The 26,128-nt window shown below is 41.6% G+C and overlaps 1 protein-coding gene across 1 annotated transcript in view; it reads left to right on the top strand.

The window, feature by feature from the left end:
- MARCH6 (membrane associated ring-CH-type finger 6) overlaps positions 1-25,499 on the top strand; it is a 74,711-nt gene extending 49,212 nt beyond the window's left edge. Inside the window, exons 18-26 of the mRNA XM_018065553.1 lie at positions 1,987-2,124; positions 3,640-3,844; positions 5,716-5,785; positions 8,882-9,063; positions 10,800-10,934; positions 16,058-16,147; positions 17,984-18,116; positions 19,052-19,187; positions 21,836-25,499. Of these exons, the coding sequence (XP_017921042.1) occupies positions 1,987-2,124; positions 3,640-3,844; positions 5,716-5,785; positions 8,882-9,063; positions 10,800-10,934; positions 16,058-16,147; positions 17,984-18,116; positions 19,052-19,187; positions 21,836-21,926 (1,180 nt within the window). The 3' untranslated portion in view covers positions 21,927-25,499. The remainder of the gene's footprint in view (positions 1-1,986; positions 2,125-3,639; positions 3,845-5,715; positions 5,786-8,881; positions 9,064-10,799; positions 10,935-16,057; positions 16,148-17,983; positions 18,117-19,051; positions 19,188-21,835) is intronic.

The following is a 26,128-nucleotide window of genomic DNA, read 5'->3' as shown; positions in this document are numbered from 1 at the left end:
GTTCTAATTCTTCATGATCTCTTATAAAAATCAATGATATACCACTTAATATTTTAGGCCTTTTTCTTTTTCTCCGTTTATAATCCATCTGTAACAAATCTCCCTCTTCCTCTATAATATGCATAGTAATATCTGGGTAGTGTAGAATGACATACAAGGCTTGGCATAATCTCACACTGCCTTTTGAGTGTCTTGTCCAGCATCGTCTGACTGGAATTCTACTCCACAGCCCCACGCAGCCTCCATTGAGTCTCCCCATAAAGGCCTAGCTGTTCCTGGTCTTTCCCTCTCTGTTTGTAGTCTCTCTTTTGCTGTCTCTCCTCAGAATCCAAACTGAGGTTTTATTCTCTTGAGTTTTTTGCTATCTAGAGTAAGTCACCTCCCCGTCCTTGTGTGTTCAGTTGTAGCGAGGACCAGGAAGCACAGTTGGTCCCATGCATTGTTGGAATAGTCCCATCTTGGCAGTTGGTTACACCTAGAAGTTCAGTGGAGCTGTTGTAGCAGTGTGTAGTGCATTCTTCCATCCAGCAAGATTGAGGGCCCATCATATACTAGGTGCTTCTCTGTGTGCAAGGGATGTAACAGTGAACAAATCAGAATCAAGAACAATTTGTGTCCTTCTGGACTTGTCTTTCAGTGGGGGAGATAGCCAATAAAATAGGTAAAATATGTAATATGCCAGAGAGTCATAAGTGCTGTGGGAAAAAATGAACAAAGAAGTGACTAGTGAGGCCCTGAAGTGACAGTTGAGGAGGCCCTGAGGAGGTGATGAGGGAGTGAGCCGCATGAATCTCTGAAGGCGAAGGGCCCTTTGCAGCTGGGCAGGCATGTGCAACGGCACTGAGTTTGGGTTGAGGAGCAGCTGGAGGCCAGTTTGGCTGCACTGAAAGAAGGAGAAAAGTAGTTGGCTGGGAGTCAGAGAGGTCGTGGGAAGCTGGGTCCTTAGAGCCTTGTAAGCCACGGTAAGCACTTTGGCTTTGAGTGGTTTGAGGGGTGGGGTTTTGGGGAGGTTGAGCAGAGAGCAGTGATCTGACGTAGGTTTCCCAGGGTTCAGTCTGGGTACTGTGACTAGACGAGCCGGGGTTGGGATGGCCAGGGCAGAAGCAGGAAGCCAGCCAGGAGGGTAGTGCCACATCCTGGTGAGAGGCGAGGGTAGCTGAGATGGAGGAAGTGGCCGTGGCGTCAGGAGAGGTGGTTTGATTTAGGATGCGATTAGGGTACAGTCCATAGGATTCTCTGTATGTTTGAATGAAGGGTGAAGAAAGGCAGCGAAGGATCTAAGTTTCTGTCCTGAGCACCTGAAGGATGGAGTTGGCATTTACTAAGAAGAGGGAGATTGTGGAAGAGCAGGGTTTAAGGAGGAGTGGGAATTTGATACTGAGCACGATCAATTTAAGATGTCTTGGGTGTTCTGTGAAACGTTGGGTTGGCTCTTTGGGTATGTAAGTTAAGGATTAGGGCAGATGTCTGATAGTACATAGAAGTTTACAGAAGGTTGCTGTCTTAAGCCACAGGAGGTTGCGTGCATCCAGAGAGCACATGCAGATGAGAATAGAGAGAGCAGGGGCGTTTCATTGTGTCCAAGTCAGGGAGATGAGGAGGAACCAAAACGCCTTGGCGAGGTGTCCTTGGAGAAAACGTTCTGAGGAGCGCAGAGTGGCTGGTGGTGTACTACACTACTAATATAGCCAGTGAGTTGCGGACCAGGACCCGCCCGTCACTCTAACAACACGACAGTCATGTTAGATGTCTAACCCTAACCCTAACCCTAACCCTGACAGTCGTCAGGAACGGTTTTGGTGATGTTTGAGGGAGATGCCTTGTCGTCTTCAACTGAGAGTGGATGTGAGGTGATAAAGGCAGTAAGTTCATGTGACTCTTCAAGTTTTACCATCATTCCATTAAATGTTTAATATGGTACAGGGTGGGGGTGACAATGGAAATTGAATCCACATTGTGAGTTATGGCTTTTTGTAATTATCTTAGTGATGCTCCAGTGAGTGAACTGTCCCTTGAGCTGCTTCTGCTTCAGGTTGTCTTACCAGCGTTACTCGAACAGGGACACACGCGGCAGTGGCTGAAGGGACTGGTGCGAGCCTGGACTGTCACTGCTGGATACTTGCTGTAAGTACGGCAGGTGCCTCACCGGTGTGTCATTTGTGATCGTTTAGTAACCTTTCTGAAAACGCATGCCCCACTCAGTAAGAGTTAGTTTTAATAAGAGACATTTTGATGATATCTGCAAGTGTATATAATACTTATTAAAGCTTTTCTAATTATTGCTATCCTTTTATGGAGAATGTATACATGTTTTGGGAGGCTTCCCAGGTGGGTCAGTGTTAAAAATCACATGCCAGTGCCAGAGACACAGGTTCGATCCCTGGATCAGGAAGATCCTTTGGAGATGGGGATGGCAACCTACTGCTATATTCCTGCCTGGAGAATCCCAGGGACAGAGGAGCCTGGCGGGCTACAGTCCATGGGGTCGCAAAGAATCTGACATGACTTGGCACGCATACATGTATGTTTTTACCCTCTTACAGAGGGGTTGCAGCCCAAGTTCTTTCATTAAACTGGGTAAAAGTAAAATGCTTTTTAGTGCATTAAAAACAAACCAAGTTACCATTTTTTTAGAAGTTCTAACCTGATAAATTAGGATTGGAAAGGGTCAGTTTTTATTCCAATCCCAAAGAAAGGTAGTGCCAAAGAATGTTCTAACTATTGCACAATTGCACTCATCTCACATGCTAGCAAAGTAATGTTAAAAATTCTCCAAGTGAGTCTTCAACAGTATGTGAACTGAGATACCTTAATGTGAAATATGGGCATAATTTGTTTTTTTGTGCTTCACACTTACAGTATTTTTTTTTTATAAATTGAAGGTTTGTCAGATGATGGTTAACATTCTTTAGCAGTAAAGTATTTTTAAATTAAGGCAGGTACCTTGTTTTTTAAAGACAGTGCTGCTGCACCCTTACTGGATTATAGTCAAGAGTAAGCATAGGATTCATACACACTCAGAAACCGCAAGTCTCGACCCCTTTACTGCAGTGTTGGCTTTCTTGGGGTGTCCGGGCTAGACCCACAGTGCCTCCAGGGGATGCCCGTGTGCACTGGGCTCCGCTTGGACATGTCCTTCTCTAACGGCTCAGTGCCCTGCCATGCCTCCTCCCTCCCCGTCTCATTTGTGCTGTAACTCATTTGCGGCTTGGAGGTTTTAGTGGAGCTGCATGTCATAGCAGACACAGTAGTCATCTGTAGTGAAAGGAGAAATTGATACTTTTTTCCCTAAAATTCTTCCCATAGAGTATCTTGTATGTTGTACACTTTTTTTTTTTCCAGTTACTGATTTTTCTCAGATGTTGGCTGAAGAAAACATAAAATAGATCAAATTTATGGGGTATTCTGTATGTTAATTAACTTTACATTTGGAAGGGTTTCATTTAAAGCAGGCAGCAACATTTAGAGCAGATTAAGGTAATGGTAGTGCTCTGCATAGGTTCTACTTATACCTTTTCTTCCCTAAGTAATAATTATTAAGGATCACCAGTAATTATAATCATAGTTGTTATTACAGGCAGTGTCATGTCTGCTGTTTTATTCTGAGTGAGAATTTTTACTGATGCAATTTTTACACAGGGATCTTCATTCCTACTTGTTGGGAGACCAGGAGGAAAATGAGAACAGTGCAAACCAACAGGTTAACAATAACCAGCATGCCCGAAATAACAACGCTATTCCCGTGGTGGGGGAAGGCCTGCACGCAGCCCACCAAGCCATACTCCAGCAGGGCGGGCCTGTCGGCTTTCAGCCTTACCGCCGGCCTTTAAATTTTCCACTCAGGGTAGGTACTGTACAGACTTAACAGAAGATTTTTCAGGTTTCTGTTGAGAACTTTTGCTGCTGTTATTGGTACTGTTAGTATAGAGTCCTTGGTATAACACATCTTACAGTCATCTGAGGAGAACCTACCTTTCACTCCTCTCATTCTACAATACGTTATGTATGTAAATGTCAGGTAAGTTTATCAAATTTTAGGCATGAGCCATGGAGTTGGGCTTCCATGTGCCATTGGCCCCTGCCATTTGTAAGGAACAAGAAGACCCTAGATCAAATAAGAAATCAACATTCTTGATTCATTTCCTATGTCAGGAACTGGAATCCGCATTTTAGAGTTTTTCTCTCTTTAATCCTTGAAGTATTAATCCCAGTGCTCCAAGGAATGAGTAGTAGTCTTTTGTTTATATCTGATAAAACTGAAGACCAGATTGGTTAAGGAAGTGCCTGCCAAGGTCACCAAGACCTTCCTCCAGATGCTACCGAAACTGATCCTTCAGGGGTCTCCAGGGACCTTCAGGGTGTTAGATTGCATGGTCAGGTCTTGGTCCTCACCTCACTTGCTGTATTAGTAGCACGTTACGTGATTGCCCACTTCTTGTTCCACAGAACACTTTTTTGGAAGTTGTTCAAGAAGCTTCATGGAGGAGTTGATACTTTTAAATCTTTAAAATTAGATCAAGCAGATTAAAAAAAGCAGGTGGGAAAAGGCATTCCAGGCTTGTTGTCAGGACAAGAGGCACATTGAGATGTATGGACCTGCAGGGAAGCGAATGGATGGAGTTGAGGCAGGAGGTGTAGGCGAACTGCCAGAGATGTAGGAGCTGTGAGAGACAAGGCTCTTCAGTTGACAAAAGATCCTTTCCTAACCAGAAGGTACTGTGTGGTTCAGATCAGAGAGAGGACCACCACAGGGTCTGTCAGGCAGGCAGTGGAAGCTGACCGAGTCTCCACGCCTGGTCGTGCGGTGTTACCGCTGGTGCTTGCCGTCTCCCTGCCGGAGCCCTGCCCTCGGGGCCTGGTTGGGTCCAGGCAGGCAGCACTCTTTTTATCTCTCTTTCCAGGATGGCCACTTCCTTCTTGTCTCAGGGTGTTTCCTTTCTATCTACACTTTTCCATATAGGAGCCATCAGCTATAGCTATGATGATTGTTTACTTTTAAACTTAATTAAAAGTAAATACCACTTGTAGACATGTGGTAAATTATCTTGAATGGTGGATATTCCTTCACAGCATATATGTATATCAGACCACACTGAACACTTTATTATTAATATAGTTTAATTTGTCATTTATATCAATTAAGCTGAAAAAATAAAAATACAATTCTTGTAGACATACTTTAAGTACCTAGAATTTTAAATTCCAGCATTCATTCACACTGACCCCCGGTGAAGTGTTTGGTGGCCTCATGTACCCATAGCTCCCGTGTTCAGCAGTGCAGGTGTAGACATCTCCATCATCAGAGTGTTCTGATTGGATGGCACTGTTACAGAGTAAGCTTTCTTTTCATGAAAAGTTGTTTTTGAGAATTTGATAAAAATAAGTGGCTATTTTTAGTTTTAATGAACAGTGAGTGAGGGAAAATAGTTGATCGTGTTTTATCTTTGTGCTCTCTGATTTTAAATATATTTGCTTGTTATTTGCTGATGTATCTGATTATATGAAAGTGGAAGCAGTTTCCTTTTAGCCAGAGTTATAGTTAATATTATCTAAAACGAAAATTTCCTTTTTATGTAAAATGGAACGAGTCTTGGAAATGCCAGTATAGACAGTTTGTTTTTACTGAGAGAATTGTGTTGATTCTTTGAGTGCTGTCCTAAAATACATTGAGCACATGTGACTATTGTTTATGCACTGCTGTGTTTTGCCTTGCAGATATTTTTGTTGATTGTCTTCATGTGTATAACCTTACTGATTGCCAGCCTCATCTGCCTTACTCTACCAGGTATGAGCTTGTCCTAGCTCTCTGCTAATGACATCATGAAAAGATGCTACATTTTAACAGGGTGTATGTTGCTGAGATGTGATCTTTTCATCAAATATAAACTTGAAGCAGTTTTCCCTTCATTTTTATTGAATGTAGGGTACATGGGAACAGAGTTCAAAGTCAGTCACACAGTATCAGAAGCAGCTCACTGCCCCCCAGCCTCCTTGTTAGTGCTTCATAGCAGCCAGAAAACCCGAATCATACTGATGTGTTAGCCACTTAAATCATAACCAAGTGGAAGATACTTTTCAGGTTTTATCAAGCATGCAAATGTATAGTGAGCTAGTGTCTTGATTATAGCACTCAATATAACTTTATAAATCAGATTTACCTTAAATACTTGAATTTTTTCCCATGTGGGCTAAGGCTGAGGAGGAGCAACTAAATAATTTCAAGTGAGGTTTCTTAAAAAAATTATTTTCTGATTTGTGTAAGAGTTGTGATTTACCTTAAACTGGTAAAAATAAAGTTTTTTTTTTTTAATTTTGTTTTAACTGTTTCTTCACTGATTTTTGACTGTTAAAACTTTGCTCCTGAGTTCACTACTCAGATCTCAACTGTTAAAATGACAAAGCCTGGTTAACCATTGCTAAGTCACTTGAGTTGTGTCTGATTCTTTGCAACCCTACGAACTTTAGCCTGCCAGGCTCCTCTGTCCATGGGATTTTTCCAGGCAAGAATACTGGAGTGGGTTGCCATGCCCTCCTCCAAGGGATCTTCCTGACCCAGGAAGATCAAACCCACATCTGTTACGTCTTCTAGGTTTGCAGGTGGGTTCTTTACCACTAGTGCCACCTGGGAAGGTGCAGTGAAATAAACATATTTTTGAGAAAACTTAAGTTTTTGAACTTTGGACAGCTTTGTGGTTTTTAAGTTCCGTTTTCATTCTTATCAGAAATATTAAAAAGTTAACAAAGGAAAGAAATCCAGTTTTATTACTTGAATTTGGCAATACAAGTACTTTAATCTCATTAAAGATTGTTAAGTAAATACTTCCCTGTTAATCCACTCCCAGCATCTGGGGGAAGGAATGCAGCTGTGTTTAATTACAGAAATACTTGTCATAGTACACATTTAAGGTGGTGAGGATGCTGTTTTCCCACAGGTTACTTTCCTATAGCTACATTTTAACTAACGTTAAGTTACTACAAACTAGAAACGAATCTAACCTCTCAAAAACACTTTAGAAGTATGTGAAGTACAGAATTAAAAGAAAGCTTTAAATTTTTTAAAACGAGCCAACCAAAACAGAACAAAAACTTTGGAATAAAAATCAGTTCAGTTCAGTCAGTCAGTCATGTCCAACTCTTTGCAACCCCATCAACTGCAGCACACCAGGCTTCTCGTCCATCACCAACTCCCAGAACTTGTTCAAGCTCATGTCCACTGAGTCGGTGATGCCATCCAACCATCTTATCCTCTGTCTTCCCCTGCTCCTGCCTTCAATCTTTCCCAGCATCAGTGTCTTTTCCAGTAAGTCAGTTTTTCACAAGTGAAAGTGAAAGTGAAGTCGCTCAGTCGTGTCCGACTCTTTGCGACCCGTGGACTGTAGCCCACCAAGCTCCTCCTCTGTCCATGGGATTCTCCAGGCGAGAATACTGGAGTGGGTTGCCATTTCCTTCTCCAGGGGATCTTCCCGACCCAGGGATCGAACCCAGGTCTCTCACATTGCAGGCAGACGCTTTAACCTCTGTACCACCAGGGAAGCCCCAGGTAGTCAAAGTATTGGCGCTTCAGCATCAGTCCTTCCAGTGAATATTCAGGACTGATTTCCTCTAGGATTGGCTGGTTTAATCTCCTTGCTGCAGTAGAAATACATATACATATAGAATGCTTGACATTTTTACAGAATTATCAGTGATACTTTTAAATCTTTAACAAGCATATGTGTTTATTTCACGTGACATTTGCATGTGTTTGTCTTTAAAAATTACTTATCTTTATACCCAAGCTGTTTTGTGATACTGCAAAGAAGTCTGTAATATTATTAGCATTATGGCCTATAAACTTGACTGTTGAGGTGGTTTGATTGGGATTGGAGACAGTGTGGGTCAGTGATCCAGAGCATAATCTTGGTCATGTAAACGTGAGTTCCCCTTCAGCCGCCACCCTCATGTTCCCTTGGTAGGGGCCTTGGTTTCTCAGTCTTCAGAATGGAGGGTCGTTACTGCTTGCAGGGTTGTTGGCAAGATTAATGAGAAAATGTACGGAAAATGTTTAACCCAGCCACTTGTTCCTTTTAGACATTCAAAAAATAACAGATAAGTTTAAAACAAAACAAAACAGATAACTACTGTGTCAAGGAGAAAGAGACACTGGAAAGGGGGTCTTGGTCTCCTTTCCAGCTTTATTAGGGAGTAACCATGTGAAGAAATTATATAAATGATCTTGCCTGATAGATTTTTGTGGGTACATTGTGGAATTTATTTGTAATAACTCTTTGAGGCCATCCCTCAGACAACTTTCACATATTTCCTAAGTTTCATTTTATTTTTTTCCTGAGAAAATTAGTGTGAGATTCTTTTTTTGTTGTGCCCACTTCTTATTAAAATAAGCTTAGTTTTCTATCTTAATGAATGAGCTAAATGAAAGAAAGTTACTCTAAATTCCTTATAATGTTGCTAAATATTAAAAGTATTGACAACACAAATAATAGAAAGTATATACTCCATTTGTGTCCTGTTACGTGCACAATCATTTCATTTGATGATCCAGACAGCAAGAACACCCCGCTCCTCAAGTCATTTCGGTCCCCAGAGAATAAGCAGTTGGCCTCGCAGGTGGCCATCCAGGTCACAGGGGAGCTTGTACCCAGTGACTTGCTGTGGTTTGGTTGTATCTTAAGTTATGACTTTATCTTCAGAGTTTGGGGGGTTTTGTTTTTATTTTGTTTGCTCTTAATGAAGACACTGATACATCAAAATGTGCTGTCTTTTTAATAATCACTTACAATGATTGAAAGAATTGAAAATACTGGTAGTACAACATTGACATCAAGATTAGAGTTGTTTTTGCACGATCGCATGTCTCATTGATCAGCCTTTGTATTTTCAGTATTTGCTGGCCGTTGGTTAATGTCATTTTGGACCGGGACTGCCAAAATCCATGAGCTCTACACAGCTGCCTGTGGTCTCTATGTTTGCTGGCTCACTATCCGGGCAGTGACGGTACTTGTGGCGTGGATGCCACAGGGACGCAGAGTGATCTTCCAGAAGGTCAAGGAGTGGTCCCTCATGGTAGGCCTTTCTAGTCAAGACTTGTCCTGTCTGACAGCAGTGGTGAATGTTTTTCCAGTGGTTTCTTTAAATCTTTTCACTTTGTTTCTTCACTGTGTTGATTGTGTCAAGAAAGTTGATTTTTTTGAATTAAAAGGAGTATTCCTTTAAGGCAGTAGTTTTCTGGTTTTACTTTGAAAAATACAGTCCAGATATATCTGAGGGTTAAAAGAAAGTCATGCTATTAAATGATCCAGTAATGCCCTTGAGACATAAGATAGTCTGTAGAATTTAAAATCAGTTTGTTTAAGTAGAAATTTCCTTGAAAGTCATTTTTTCTAAAATTTGATCAAGTTCTTTTAATATATAAAAACTTGACTTCAGGTTTCAGTCAGTGTTATCTATATAAATGAGATTCTTTTAATTATAGTCTGTTGTTATTCAAGAATGTCCTGGCTAGTGTGAAAGTATAGTAGGTAATGGGAATTATTACTCTCAGTAAAGAACTTAGTTGTCACAGGAGTGGGGGAAAATGTCATTGTAAGATGATTGTCTAAGGGTGGCAACTTATTGATTGATCATAATGTTGATTATGACTGATAAATATGTTTAGGTCACTGCTTTATGCTTTTTCATTTGTATAATCAACTCTAGTTTTGTATCTGAATTTTTATTTTGATTTTACTAGTTTAATAGCTATTTAATATTCATGTTTAAAGAAAACCACAAGAGATTCATTGTATATTAAGAATAGAGGGATTTGATTGCTGTGTCATCTGTAGATAATGAGATACTTAACTATATTTAAATAGAGAAACTAGCCAGTACCAGTTTTCATTTGATATTCTTCCACATCATTTTGCTATGTAAAGAAATAATTACTGTGTCTTAATGCACACCGTTTTAGTCTCTTGATGTTGAAACAACTGTCCTTACTGAGACTTCCTTAAGAAAAAGGGACATCAAGGCCACTTTAAAACTGATTTCTTTGTCAGGATTTCATAGGGGCTCTTACATGTTACCTCTTCCTTCTTTGTGTGCCAATTTCTATTTTGCCACTTTGCCCAAATTCTATAGCTGTGCTAATAGAATAACCATGTGACTAATGGCTACCATCTTGCACAACACAGATACAGGTCGTTTCTGTCATCTCAGTAAGTTCTGTGGGAACTGAACTTCCCACAGAAGTAAGGACTTCCCACAGTCCTCAGTTCCCTGAGAACGTACTGCTCTAATTTGATCAGCTAAGTTGATCAAGGTGGTTAATTACCTTAACAAGGGTTATGCAGAATGCGTCAACTATATCAGTCCATCTCAGAGGTCACAGGTCAGCCTGTGAGTGGGCCACCATTGGCTCAGGGGCGTGGAACAACCAGGGAGATGATAAACACTGGCAGTAACTCTCCAAGACGGAGGGTGGAGACTTGGTCAGCTTCTTGGACAAACAGAAGCCTATTCCTGAGACTTAGATTGAGAAAAGTAGCACAGCCACTTGGTTAATATATGTAATAAGATAATTTTGTAGCAACATAGTAATATGTTTAGTAGTAATTTCATGCTTTTGTTAAGTAGCTTGAGTTTTTGTAGTTATACATTCAGATTTCATTTAAACATGTAACATAAAAAGTGAGTTGTTTAAGGTATGTATTTGTTCTATTAGGTGTCAGGTCAAAGAAGAATAAACTTCACGTGAGATAAAGTGTTTGGCTAGAAGTCAGGGAGACTGTCTAACTCAGTGGCCTTTCATCTCCCACTAGATAATGAAGACTGTGATTGTGGCAGTGCTGCTGGCTGGGGTGGTCCCACTTCTTCTGGGGCTTCTGTTTGAGCTGGTTATTGTTGCTCCCCTGAGGGTTCCTTTGGATCAGACTCCTCTTTTTTACCCGTGGCAGGTAAGTGCATGTCTTTTGCTCATATTTCCTTTTGTATTTGGAATCAGAAAAATTCTCAGGTGTTTAAAGTGATTTTAAGCAGCTTATTTAGAAAGACTCCTTAATTTTTTCTATTGTAGGAGCTCTTGTAAAATTGATCAAATAATGCATTTTACCTTTTGAAATATGCAGGTCATGTATTAAGTAAGTAAAGTAAAGTAAGGAATACCTTACTTTATCAGTTAAAATGTTAAAATAGTTAAATCAGTTAAAATAGTTAAATAGTTAAAATCAGTTAAAATAGGCTTCACTAATATTTAAAAATGCAAGCTAATGTGTTGGTCTTTTCACTTTTAGTTAGGTTGATGCCTTGAGCCTTGAAGCTATAACCTACATTTTTGAATAATTACACATTTTCCCCCACAAGAGTCACAGGCTTATTAAAAACAACATTCTGAGGTTAACTGCAGGTCATAGCAAAGGCCTTAAAATACACGTGGAAAAAGAGATTTAACTTTTCTGTCATACTTAGAGCCTGAAGTTAACATCACAGACCTCAAAGTTTTGAGAGATTAGGGAAAGAGTGGATATTGACTTCAGTCATTCAAAGCCTTTTCAGCTTTGTTTTAAAAATAAACTTTTCAGAGATGAAAATTTTGTCTACTTTCCTGATGAAGAACTTCTGTAAACTTCCATTTAGCAGCAGATACATTCGAGTGCTTTAATGTGTGCCCAGCCCCTGTGCGATGTAACTCAGATGGGAGCGAGGCTAACTCGAGGACTTGCAGGGACCTTGTAGGCTGGTGGGAAAGACTGGTAGACAGTGCTGTGGTGGGGCATGCGTGAGGAGCACAGCATTAGGGGGCGAGGTACTCACCCAGCTGGGGGGGGGTTCACGTACGGTTTTCTGTAGAGACGATGTCCAGGACAACAGAGTAGAGTGCAGAGGAGTGGGCGAGAAAAGAAGTGTATTCCAGGAAGGAACGAGTGGGCAGGCCCTGAAGTGAGACAGCACACACAGGGGACACTGCTCGTAGGTTAGAACCTGAGTGAAAGTGAGCAGAAAAGGGAAATTGTTAGGTGTATGTGATGCCTTCCTGTAGGAGCTGAATTGCAGTGTAGTGTAATAGCAGCAGGGACTGAAGGAAAGCTGTTTTTCACAGAATAATAGCATCTATGAAAAATAGAGGAATTAAGGGAATTAATTAGGAAAATCATTATTTTGCAATAATTAAAATAATTGATTCCTGGGATTGTCAGTGAATACTGAACCCATCAGGTGAAAGTTGATGGGTTGCTCTTTGGTTACTGTGCTGCAGTAACAAGTTACCTGACAGCCCTGGCTTATTGGCTCAAAACAATCATTTATTCTGTCCATAGAGTCTGTGGGTCAGAAGTTAAGCCAGGGCGTAATCTGTTCATATCTGATTCACGTTCTCTGGGGTCTCATGTAGGAGACTCAGTGGCTGAGTGTAATTTGACAGCTTTAGCTGACATCATTTGGAGATGTCATCACTCATGTGAGGGCTGGCACTGGTCATTGCCCCTCATTTGGGCTCTTGGCTGAAGCCCCTGGACCTATTTGAGCTTTTTTATAGCTTGGAGGCCCAAGATACTTGGGCTTCTTCCAGTGCACTTTAGGGAAATGAGTGTCCCAACCAACAAGGCAGAGGTTACATCAGCTTTCATGTCCTCCTCTCACAAGTCCTGCACATTGCTTTTCACTGCCTCCTACTGGGTACAAGCAAGTCGCAAGTTGGCTCAGATCTATGGGAAGTGGCCATAGCCCCCTACCACTCCATGGGAGAAGAATTTGTGGTCATGTTTTAAGGCCACTACAGTGCAGAAGTGGTTGTTTGGATGGTGACAAAGTGTCACCTTTCAGATTACTTGATACCCGAAAGGGAAACAGCTTCATAGAGGAGGGGTCAGCAGACACTGCCTTGACCCGCGTGATCATTGCAGATGTGGCCAGCAGATGCTCTGTGCCTCCTGAGGTCGTGTGGCACGCTGCACTAAGAACATCAGAACAGCCCGAGTCCAGGAGCTGTGCCTCCTGTTGGATATGAACATTTGGCGGAACATCAGCAATATATTGCCACTCTGACCGTGAGGGATCACAACAAAATTAAGGCCCCCCATAATCATGTCTGAATGCAGGCAAAGCATGAGCGTTGTCCAGACCATGCAAATGACTAAACGTGCCCATGCCTAGCTGCTCCTTCGTTTCCAGCTGCAGTTTTATTAGCCTTAGTCTGTCCTGTCTTCTGGATAAGATTGATTAAAATATCGAATTATAGATTACCAGGACTTTTCTAATGGGCTTCCCTGGTGGCTCAGACAGTAAATCATCTGTCTGCAATGCAGGAGATCTGGGGTTGATCCCTGGGTTGGGAAGATCCCCTGGAGGAGGGCACAGCAACCCACTCCAGTATTCTCGCATGTAGAACCTCATGGACAGAGGAGCCTGGCGGGCTACTTTTCTAAATAGCATCTGGAATAGAGCAAAGCCCTACTCCCTTAAATTCTCCTCAGAGCACTTCACACAGGCCAGAGAACTAGAATTAAGCCTTTGCTAACACTCTTACTCAGGGCTCTGAGTCCTCCCCACTGTCTGTTCTGCCTCACCGCGTTGAGTAGTGATGCAGCTTGTTCACCTGTGTATGTGTTCTTGGTGGTCTTGACGGTGTCTGACATCCTGACTTTGGCGGAGTAGTTGAAATTACTGTTTCAAGAATGCTTATATGTTGTGACCCATCAGTTTCACTTTTCAGAAACCCTGCAAAGAAATATTTACACGTGTGCAGGAGACATGAACAAGGTTGTTCTTCTATCCTGTGGTTTTTATGATGTCAGAAAACTTAGAAGCAAGCCAGATGTCCATCAGTAGAAAATGACTAAATAAAATCTGATATATATTTCCTTTTGAATTCAGTGCTGCAGTTAAAAAGAAGTCAAGCTGTGTGTTTCATTTTTTGCTTTTGTTTTGCTGTATGTTTTAATACAGCTTGCTCTCAGATACATTTTTGAGTCTAGGATAGATGAAAGTTGCCAACAGCATGATATCCTTAATATGCTGGATAAAATCCAAAGTTTGAAGGAACAACTCAGTTTTGTTCATCCTTGACTCTAAGCTGTTCTGTGGGAGGTTGGGCTCTTCTGGAATTCTAGCAGAGGAGCTAGTGTGGTGTGTTTTGTTTTGTGGGAAAGAACTGCAAAGCAGAGGATTTGAAAGAGCTGGAACCTCAGTGTTCTGTGTTCCTGCCCAGGTGAACATTAACTTCACTTGGGTGCCTTCTAGACTCCCAGAGGCCACAAGAGAGCTGAGCTGGTGGGTTGAAGCTTCTCTGTCTGGAGCCTGGAAGGACAGAGAAAAAGCAGAGAGGCTTTCTCCATGTTCTCATTGGCAGGCTGTTGGCTTGCTACCCTAGAGCTCTAATGAGCTAAAAGATCCTTTTGCAGCCCTGTAGGCTATTCTCAGTCTGAGCCTCTGAGCCACATTGAGCCTGCAGAGAAAAGTAACAACTGTTGTATGTAAGGAGAGGCCCAGCAGCCACAGAAAGAAAAGGCCCAGTGTCGGGGAACTGCTTGCAGAGCTGTGAGCATCCAAATAGAAGATAAAAACAGGCTATTAGGATATGTGTGAATGCACACACAGCAGCACCCATAAAACACAGAGAAATTGTCGTGGTGTTTTATAGCGTGGATTTCAAACAAATTCAGTAAATGAATTAAAAATGTGACCAGTCACCATTAAGGCTCAGGCTGGAGATCTGGAAGACCAATGCCTAGTGCACAACTGAAGAGCAGGCGATTGAGGGGAGAAGAGGTGGAGGATACAGCCAGGAGACTTAATAACACTCAGAAAACAGGTTCTACAGTGCGAAAATACGAGGCCACATTGACACAGAAATAGACATTCTTAAATGAATTGAAGAAAAGAACTGCTCTGTAGGTTGAAGGAGCTTATCAGGTTTGGTGAAATGGAAATTGATGAGGAAAACACATATTTGGGTATATCTTGGTAAAATTTCTGAATTAAATCACAAGCTCCAAAAAGAACCGTACTGGCAATGCACTTTGTAGCACTGAAACCGTAGAAGGTAGAAAGGTGTTCAGAGATCACTAAGATCAAAGGGACAAAAACCATACTTCCTATACCCAGACAAAATGTCATTCAATCATTCATCTGTCAGGAGAGAGTGGTGTTCAGTGCATGCCTCAGCCTCCCACCCCGTTTTGAAGATGTTTTGGAAAACCAGCCAACCAAACTGGAAAATCAGAACAGAACAGTATGAGCAAAATCCATGTAAAACAGGTACTGCGTATTTCCTGTGGGACATAACACGTATGGAAATTGGTTGGTGCCTAGGGAAACCAATGTAGAAGATACTTAGCAGATGTTAGCTGTGGTTACTGCTGCCAGGTGGTCACAGAGGACTCCAGCCATCCCTGGAAAGGTTTCAGTTTTATGTAAGAATATATTCAAATGTTATGTGATACTTACACAGATATTTTAAGATGAACAGATTATGAAGGGACTGTGTGTGCTATGTTTAGGGTTGTAAGCAGGGAAGGCTCTTCAGATGATCTGATTTGCACTTTTAAGAGATTCCTTGGGTGGTGGGAGTGGCAGTCGCTTTGGCTGCCTGGTGGAGAGGGGGGGTGTGCAGGAGGCCCCCCGTGAGGAGCTCCGTGTGGCAGTGAGGGTCCTAGTAACAGTTCAGCAGAAGTGCCAGTGCACCAGCTCAAAATGCGCTGAGCCCTCGGGATGGCTTCTTCAGGTCAGACAGGGCTTCCCTGTCCAAACAATAGAACAGCCTAAGAATGGTGTGATGAAATAAAAGCAGGGCACTGGTTTATTTATTTGCTTATTGAGATCTCCTCTAAAGTAAAGACTTTTCTTAGTTCTCTTGGGAAAATAATGCAGATTTTTTTTTTGTTGGCTGGGGGAGATAATGAGTTTTGGTAGAAGCACTGAACTTTCCTGAATTTTCTTCCAGTGTACTTATTACTCTTATATAAAATTGTTACTGATCCAACAGAACTTGTGTTTTGAAGTAAATAATGTAAGAAAATTGTATAGCCTCTGTGTTGGTTTTATTGCTAAAAACAAAACCTGTTAACTGATTTTTATTCCCTAGGACTGGGCACTTGGAGTCCTGCATGCCAAAATCATTGCAGCTATAACACTGATGGGTCCTCAGTGGTGGCTGAAAACTGTAATTGAGCAGGTAAGCAAGTTTGACTCATGGGCCCTTTATTTTCCATGTTCCCACTTCTCTTCAGGTTTTCTACATTTCCCTTAATGAGAATATATAATTTTTTTTTTTTAGGAGAAAGGCACTTTTTACTCTTATCATCAACTACTCTTAAAACTTCCCTTTCCTGAAGTTAACTGGTAGCGTAAAGTACCTAGATGCCTGAGCAAAAGTAAAGGCAGAATTTAGCACGTGTGCTTTTCTTTGTTTTTTAGAGCAGGGATTCAGGTTTGTAAACCTGTAGTAGAGAAAAGAGGTCATTGTGTAAGGCAATAAAAAAAAAGTCAGGAAAGGAATAGATTTAAAAAATAGAGCTATTCTAGCTATGTAGCACCTATGATAGTTTTGTATTATGGAAGTGTCAGATAATTTGGTCATTGTGGTGATAACCTTGAAAGAGATAGGTTGTGCTTCTCTACTTGGATAATAAGGCTGGGAGGTAGGATAATTCATTTTAGGAAGATTTCTTCCAAAATAACCAATGTAGTAAATTTTGGTACTTATTTATTTTAAGTTTGGTTTCCTAGAGGATGGACTTAGAAACAACCTACTTGTCCTTAGGGCAGCACCAAATTAAGAAGGTGTTACAGTTTCGTAGCCCTAAAGGTACACCTCCTTTTGATGTATAGGAAATAGTTCTCAGTCCACTATGCACAAAAAAGTAGTCCAAAAATCCCTGTACCTGGAGATTTGTGGGACCGGGAAGAGCCATTGTATGTGTTTGCATATGTCTCTCAAGAGAGGGCTGATTCTGAAGTGAGATGGATTGTGGGGTACATGGCAGCATATCCATTCACTGTAGGGGTACAGACCAGTTCATTTTCAGAGGTTCTAGGTGAGGCCCTGACCCTCTTGGAGAATAAACATTGTTGATCTTTATGACATTTTCTCTCTGATGCATTCTTTCTCATACATGTGTCTAATGGCTGAGAAACAATGAGCTGCTTTGCTGCATTAATTTAAATGCATTTGGTTTAAAAGGACTTTGAAGGGGTCAGAGGAGCCTGTGTGTCATTCACATTCTGATGCTCTGGCCCATGTCTGAGGGACCCAGGGCCCGGAGTGAGCCGCACCACACTATGTGGTCGAGGGCCAGGAGAGGCTGGAGCGTTGGGGAAACAGTGCTCTTCAGTTTTGATCCCTTCTGCACACCATGTTTATGTTCCATTATTCCCAGGATCTCCCCACTGCCATCCATTCTTTCCTCTGCAGTACTATTCAGTAGAACTTTCTAGATAAAATGATGGAAATAGTTTAGAAATTCTTGAATTAAAAAAAATTTCACTGTAGCATTCTTTCATACTGAATTGTTACATAAAATAGCTTTTGATTTGTTCAAATTTGATTCATAACTAGATCTTTAGAAACATGCTTCCTATTTGTAATGTTTTCTTATATTCAGATAACATGAATGTAATCTTGAGTAATAATACAGCTTACTCTCACACAATTTATATATAAAGTTACTTCAAGTTATGTGGTCTTGAGCTAATGTTACGGATGCCACCTGGTGTTGTATAGCACAGAGCTAGTATAGCTGTTATTCTCGATTAGATCTTACTACTGCATCTCTTAGCAGAGTTAACTGCAAAGTGTTAGGAAGTAAATGCATGTCTTTTGAAAATTTGTGGACACCACACCTATGTTGTGTTCCAGAATTTGCCTTGACTTCTGAAAAAAAACAGCCACCTTGAATCCGTTTGGGCTGGTAGGTCCTGCCCCGTGGCTTGGCTGCAGTAGAGATCGCCCTTTTTAGCCTGGAGGAATTTTGTCTCCTATAGTGGCTCTCACCCATCCCCTGTGTTTCAGGTTTACGCAAATGGCATCCGGAACATTGACCTTCAGTACATCGTTCGGAAACTGGCAGCGCCAGTGATCTCTGTGCTCTTGCTTTCCTTGTGTGTACCTTACGTCATTGCGTCCGGCATCGTTCCTTTACTCGGTGGGTTTATCCGCATCAGTACATTCTTGTCCCTTCCAATATGAGGTTACCTGGCTCCAAACGCTTTATTGTAAATATAAATCCAGCTGAAACAATGATTCTCAAACTATTTTTTTTAGATTTCACTAGTCAGGGCAAGATAAGGATAATAAAACTCTGTCACAGTTTTCTTCTCTAGGCAGGTAAGAAAGTATTGAAACGTAAAAAAATCTTTAGCATAAAAGAAAAACCAAAGAGGAGATGCTCATTTGTGACACTTTTAACATGTAGATAGCACCTTAGTAGTTACATGCTGAACAAGCCTCACACGACCTTAAAGCACATGTTCAATAATATAGACAGTTTTCCCCTCCAGGTATTTTTCTTCTACTGAGTTCCCTCTCTCAGTTACCCCCATTATCATTCCAACAAGTAGCATGAATCAGAGACCTTGAAGGTCTTACATGTCACCTGAGGCTCTCTGCTTTTCTGACTCAGCTGGCTTCTGAGTGCTGCTGATCTGACCCCGGGAACCCGTTCTCTCATCTGTGCCCTTGCCTGCCTCCTGTTGAGACAGAGATCGGCTCTCACTGCAACCTCAGCCGTCTCCTTTTTGGGTTTCCCTGCTCAGAACCCTCTACCACTAACTCATTCTCCACACTGCAGCCACGATGACTGAAGGCCAAGTCTTACTGTTCAAGACTTTCTGGTGAACATGCTTTCTTTGGTTGCTCTGTGTCATTCAGAGCACAGTCTAGCTCCGGGGGTAGTTCACAGGGCTCCTCCTCTGGCTAGGACTGGCCCCAGGCACTCCTGGCCTCACTCTGGGTCGTACAGGATGAGTTTTAGTTAAGCTCCCCTTGCCTCTTCTTAGGGAAGGGATGTATTTTCATTTCACTGTCTTTCTGTATACACTGTATATATACTTAAGAGTTCTCCTTTGTTTGGTTTTACAGGTGTTACTGCGGAAATGCAAAATTTGGTCCATCGGCGGATTTATCCATTTTTGCTGATGGTTGTGGTGTTGATGGGAATTTTATCCTTCCAGGTCCGCCAGTTTAAGCGCCTTTATGAACATATTAAAAATGACAAGTAAGTCCAGACTATTGGTTTATCTGCCCTTGTTAAAATGTCACGTATCTTAACTATTGTGTCTGATGTGATAAATCACAGGAGGGAAAAGTGCTCAGATTCTGGATGTATTCTGAGGTAGAATGAACAGGATTTGCTAACAGGTTGGGTGTAGAAAGGGAAAAAGAGATTTATTAAGTACTTGGCTTGGATCAAGTGACTAAAAATACGGAATTATTGCCGGAGATGAAAAAGACTGAAACTCGTTTTGGGGGGTAGATTTTTTTAATGTCCATTTGAAATACTTTTCAGTCTGTTTTCTGATGTCGTGGTCTGGCAGTATATTAAGTAGTTTCAGATAAAAAATCAGAAACCTAAAGAGAGAAAAAAAGAAACCTACTCTAGGAGCTCGCAGTTGTGCCCAAGCCCCTCCTGTAGCCACGGGCCGGTGGGTTTCTCTGCCTGTGGCTGAGAGAAGAGGTCAAGGTTGCTTTAAAGTGTGCCACACTCTGTTTTGAGGAGACGCTGCCACCTGCCCTCCGCGAAACTGAGGACAGTCGATGAAAACCCCTTCTGGGGTAACAGCCCTTTGACCCTCTGTGTGCTGCTGGAAGGCGGAATCCTCTTGTGCTTTAATGGCGTCTCACAGGAAGTGCGTCTGTCATTCTCCGTCCTCCCAGTTTGCACGTGCGCCTTCAAGTCTTTGTTAGCAGCCGCCACCACCCCCACCCCGCCCAACCGGCCCCTGTTTAGTCGTGAGAGCCAGCTTTGGACAACAGATTATTTGGTCACCTTGTTACTCTGAGGACTCTTACTTAAGAGTAACTTTTTAAAGAGTGAAATCTAGAGTGTTCAGGGCTTCTCCATATCATTTACTGGTGATGATAAACACTAGACTTCTTAGGGAGTCAGAGTCTTAAGTTCTGTCAACCATGAAAGAATGGGGAAGGCGATTTCAGTGCTGAAAGTTTTTCTCACCTCCCCTGTCTTGGCAGTGCAGTAATACTGCAGTAACACACAGGAGACACTCTCAGGAGCTGCCCGCAGCCCAGCGCCCTCTGTTGTCTTTCCCCTCTGTCTCTCCGTGCAGGAAACCATTGAACTGCAGGCTCCACGGAGGCCACGTTCTGTTCGCAGTGTACATTCACAGTGCGTGTCTCAGGGCTTGGTCCCTGGGAGGCGCTGAGTGTGCCTGTGGGGAGGGCGGTACCAAGACTGCCTGTGGGCTTAGAGTCTTCTTTTTCTGCCCCTACTTTTTGGGTCCTGGGCAAGTTTACTTTGCTTTTCTCTCTGTGCTTAATATCTTGATATGGTTTGAACTTCAGGTGTGTGTCCGGTAGTGCCCTGTGGATTATGTCAGATATTACTAGGTTGGCATTGTCTAAAACATTTACAAAATCCTCACAGTTTGAAAAAACACTGTTTGGTTGGGGAACAGTGGGATAAGGAATGGTTACCTTCAGAAAGAATATCAGGAGGACAAAAAGAAAAGGGATTAAACAGTGAGCTCATGACAAAGAAGCTGTAGGATTAGTGGAATGTTTTTAATAAGCTCCTTTGCATAAACTGCCAGAGTACCTTGTGCAGCATATGTGTTGGCAGAAGAGTGATAGATGGAAGTCAGGGTAGAGAAGATCATGGTGAAAAAGAAAAGCTGCTGAGTCCTGAGTCCTCAGCACGTGCCAGGCCTCCGTTCCCTGGGCTTTTGCATGCTTGCTGTTGACTGCAGCAGTGCCCGGCGCCCTGTCATGGGCTGGCTTCCCTCTCCCGCTTTCACACACCGTTGTGTCAAGTCCTGCTGGGCACTTCTGGATCTCTGTTGCTGACTCCAAGCGGGTGCACTTGTTCTCGACCCCTGGCCCAGCTTGTTACCATCAGCTTTGCACCCCCTCGTCTCCTGGGGTCAGCCTCCAGGAGAGGCATGTTCCTGCCCCTCCTCCCCAGCCCCTGCGATTGTTACGGGGACACCATCCTGATGGGGACTCCAGCCTCATCACTCCAGCCGCAGGAACTTCCATCTCCGTCTCTGCAGCCCTGCTTCATCTGTCGTCACCTCCCTGCCGCCACATCGCACAGGTTACGGACAGTTAGTCTTCTTTCTTGAACCATAAGCTCCTATCTTCTGTCAGTCCCCTGCACACACACTTCTCCGTTGGACCTCCTTGAAAACTTTGCCTTTTGATTTCTCCTTTTCTTTAGAGCTGGAGCTTTTCAGAGTTTGACTCTCCTCCCTACCCAGCTTCCTGGTGATAATTGCAGTCCATTTCTTCAGATCTGTCCACTTACCTGTTTTGTAAAATAGGATCTGTAAGACTTAAATCCCCTGAGAAAGTTTACTTGACCTTACCTACCTCTGGCCTCCAGGGCTCAGTTTCTGAGGGCCCCTGGTCTGTGGACCAGAGTGTATTCTCCATCGCACAGCATCCGAGGCCACTGACCTGTGCATCTCTGTCTCCTGGTAAGCCCCATGGCTTGCTATGAAATGCCTGCTTTTGTGCTTGTGGTCATTCTAGACCCCCCATTCTACCTCCCTAAGTATTGAAGGGTTCTAAGAGGTAGTGAAGTGATCTGATTTACATTTTTAAAAATGTATCACTGGCTACCCCGAGGAAGGATGTTTAGTAAGGAAGATGACAGAAGAGAGTAACCACCCTGTTTTTACAACCCAGGTACCTTGTGGGCCAGCGCCTCGTGAACTATGAACGGAAATCCGGCAAACAAGGCACGTCACCACCACCTCCACAGTCGTCCCAGGAATAAAGTGGTTGTCTCCACTACCTTGGCCTTCCCCTTGCCTTCACGTGTCCTTTTTTGTGGACTTCTCTCTCTGGAGATTTCCCCAGTGATCTCTCAGCATTGTTTTTAAGTTAGGTGTCTTTGACTTGTGTGCTCAGCACTCAGCGAGCAGCAGCGAGACCCTGCCGCCCTTGCATCTTCTGACATCACTGCTGTCCGAGGTCTGTACATGTGTAAATAGAAGTTCCTGGATACCCTAGAGCCCTGGAGTAAACAGAATGTGCATTGTACATCTTTAAACAAAATGTATATTAATTTATTAAATCTAGTTGTCACTTTATTTTGGACCTGCTGTGATCTTGACAGGAAATGTGCCACAGAGCTGTAGTGCAGAGGCAGACTTTTTAATGACATCGTTTGGAGCACGATGTCCTGGTGTTCCTAGCAGTTCTTTTTAAGTGAACTGTGCGTTCTGTGTGTCTTGGCTGTTCAGACCTTACCAAGAACGTAAAAGGAAACAAGTAGAAATCAACAGTGGAGTGTCTGTGCTAAGAAAACATGAACTTGTGCTTCACTGTCAATCGTTTTTGGAAGTTATTTTGTATAACACCAAAGCTGTTGTACATTTTCTACTGCCTGATTTTTTTTCATATGTCTGTGTTTGTAATATTGTATAGTATCTTGTGCTAGGTGAGGAAATTATTTTTAATTTTGATAATTTAATATTCCTAGTGATCAGCATCGGGAGTAGGGGTTTTGTGCTTGTTAGGGGCATGTCTATACTTAAGAGGAAAAACAAAAGTCCAAAAGTTTTTTCTTTGGGTCCCCCAATTCCCCTTTCCCACACACAGCTGTCCTTTTGGCAGCAGTGGCCAGGAGTCACTCACGATCATAAATCTTAAGAAAATAACATCACCAGTGACCCTACATCTTCCTGGAATAAGGGCATACTGAATGTCTGTCCAGTGTAGCCGGGGTTTGTGGTCTTAGGTTGACAGCATTAGATTGTGGGCTTAGATTAGAGGAGACTGGCTGGAGCCCCAGGTCCCACTGGCGAGCACGTCCCTGGGTGAGGATTAGGGCCAGTGCTTTTCTCAGAAGTTTCTGAAGCTTTTTGTTTACAGAATAAAACTTGTCAGTGAAATCAGCTTGGTTTTATTTGACCAGGAGGAAGCTGGCCACGCTGGCCTTTTAACATAGGAGTGCAAAGTGTATTTCATTGAAAGCATGCTGTAAAATCTCAGAAGGCAGAGCACTTAGAGACTTGGTTTTCCCGTATAACCAAAGCTTCAAGTGAGAGATGGAGAGAGAGAATGGTCGGGCCTGTGATCCCAGTGTTTGATGGTGATGGTATATTGTAAGGGGAGTGTTTGTTTTATGAATGATAACTTAGAAGTTCTCAGAGAAAATGGTCAGCAAAGGTCTTAAAAAACCATAAAAGAGTTTCCATATAGTATTAAAACCCATAGGCTTAAATCCAAGGATTTTTAAAGTGTGAGAGTCAGCCAAACATAAGCTACCAAAATCAAAAGCACCAGGTTCTGATTGTTTCATATTTCAGCAATTTTTCCTGAAGTGGTAAGTGAGAACTTTAAAACATCAGTATCAAAAAAAGAAAAAGCTTGACATAGGACTCAGTGTTACAGTTTCCACACTTGGTGGTGGCCCTTTCTCATGTTTGAAATAAGGTCTTTGCTAGCCCTGCCTTCACTTAGAAATCTAGTCCTACTGTAAAAATCAGCATTTTTTAAACATAATGCCACTTGTTATGGTGTATGTCTATATAAATTGTTCTCTTTGGGGGAAAAATATGATCAAATTGGGCATATAACTTTAATTATGTTAATTTTGTTTCTTTTTAAATTTTTCAGAGAATTTGTAGATCTTGATACAAAGTTATTGGAACACGTTTATCTGTCTTGCCAGAAAGAAATCTAGACAGATACCACAATAGATAAAAATTGTTACTCTACAAAATTTTAAATGAATCTTATCAGATATTTTGTTAAAAAAAAAAAGAAAAAAAGAATGGCCAAAAAGTTGCCCTCCATCTCACTGGCAGATCCCTTTGTTTTCTCTTACTTAAGGGTCTCCCCTGGGTTTCATCTGTGCTTTGTCCTGTTGTTTTCAGTGAGGTGAATGCTTTCATGAGGAAAGCATTTGCTGGCATACCATTTACTTGGGTAGCATCAAGATTTTATTATTAACTAATAGTATTATAAATGTTTAAACTTCTAGTTCAGAAAGTGCTACTATTGCTACCCTTCTTCATGTAGAATTAAAAAAAAAAATAGTCTAGTTCTGCATCATCTTACATTGGGCTAAAACTGTCTTCAAGGAAGTTCTTTAGGAAAGATCTTTTTGCTTTACTTTCCCTGTTTATAAATTGAAGACAAATCAACATTTTGGGGTTAGTTTTACATGACCAGTTATCAAATGGTCACAGTATGAAGTGTGTAGTTGTTCATTATTAGCAAATTATGTTTGATTTTTAAACTACTATTAAGTACTAATAGTTGAGATGAAAGCTGAAGAAAAAAATGCCAATGTGAAGTTTGTGTATACCTAGCCTTAAAAAAGCTCCATGTTTTTAGGTGATTTTTTTTTTCCTGTTAGTTCTCTGGAAAAACAATGGAGATTGGACATCTCAATTCCAGATGTAAATGAAAAGTAATTTTTATTTCAACATTTAATATAACTGTTATTACTGTGGATTCTTGTCTTGTGTTTTTTCTTTCCTTTATTCAAGTAATAGAGAATAACTTTTTCTCAGATGATTTGATCCTAGATGGTATGTCCTTTCTGTATTGGCAAAATGCTACTATTAAAGTGTAATTCTTGAATTTAGGTTGAATTAATGACTTTTTAAAACACACACACCCTTACTCACTCATTTACTTACTCTGAAGAATGTTGCACCAGCGTAAGAACATTGGCATTTTTAAAATGTTCATGTAAGCTACTTATTCTCGTTTTCAGGACTGAACATTTTAGGCTCTCTTACTGTGATAAATTTTTTATATTGTAAAATTAAATGATTATGTTTAAAATACTCCTTAAGAATGTTACCTGTTCAGTCGCCTTCAAGAAGAAAACAAATGTCTTAGCACAGAGGTACTAGGAGAAGTCTGACCTGTGAAGATTCTCTAACTTCCTTGTGTCTTCCTCATTAACGTGCCCTGCAGTCAGGTGTTTTTGCTTTCAGTCTGTTACCGCCCTCTGTCATTTTTAAAAAACAGCCATCATGAGTAAATAAGGGCTTCTTTCAGATGATCCCCAACAATATCTTGGGCATTTAATGCAACATGAAGATAGGATACATCTGTTTTCATTCCCATCTGTTTTGTATGAGTGCCTCATTTTGTAGTCATGAAATTAGTACCTTAAATGAAAATGTAATGACCATAGGGCCTAGAAATGACTGTTGTAGAAGCTCAATAAATAGAACATTTACGTAGTTGGGATGTCAGTTTTCTACTAAACACAGATACACAGACCAACTTTATGTGTACATAAAGTGCTCCCTTTTTTATGTGGTCCTTTGTTGCCTTCTGAGTTGAGAGAACAAAATTGAATAAAACTGTTAGTTGTAGCCTAGCTTTTTGGTTCGTTTATTTTTGCTTTGTGGCATGGTTGCTTCAGAATTACAGAAATGTGCACTGTTAGTTGGCAGAGGCAGATAATCCAGACCGTTAAAAATATAATAATTATGGAAGACAAAACTCAAATTACATATGATTAGAGCTCCTCCATTCTGTTTTAAGGGTGAATTTAAAAGTGTAGTTGCGGAAGGTACATCCTCCCTCCCTCCTTGCCTCTCCTTCCACTGTGATTACAGACCATCCTCACCAGGAATAGTGAAGCCCAGCTCCGCGCCTTCATTGCAGGGTCCCAGTTTGAAGCTTCCCCAGGTGGGCTCTTAGTGGAGATCTGGATGGAATGAAGCCAGTCAAGTCTACCTCACATATTGATCATGTGTATCGGAGAAAAAGGACCACAGTGAAGGTTACTAAAGTGCCCTTTGTGACAAGATTCCTTTTTTCCTAGGTTCAGTTTTGTTTTGTTTTGTTTTTTTATGATTTTTTTTAAAAAATCAAGTGTATCTGTATTTTATATGCAGTAGTGGTAGGTGAAATGCTATTTGACCCACAGGGTATGTATAAGCTGTGAAGTTGAGATTTCACAGCAGAGGATATTGTGCTCTGAGTCTCAGTAAGCGGTCATCA

The sequence above is a fragment of the Capra hircus genome, chromosome 20 (assembly GCF_001704415.2).
Source record: "Capra hircus breed San Clemente chromosome 20, ASM170441v1, whole genome shotgun sequence".
Lineage (NCBI taxonomy): Eukaryota > Metazoa > Chordata > Mammalia > Artiodactyla > Bovidae > Capra > Capra hircus.
The sequence above is the reverse complement of the archived record's forward strand: the minus strand, read 5'-3'. Positions and strand labels throughout refer to the sequence as shown.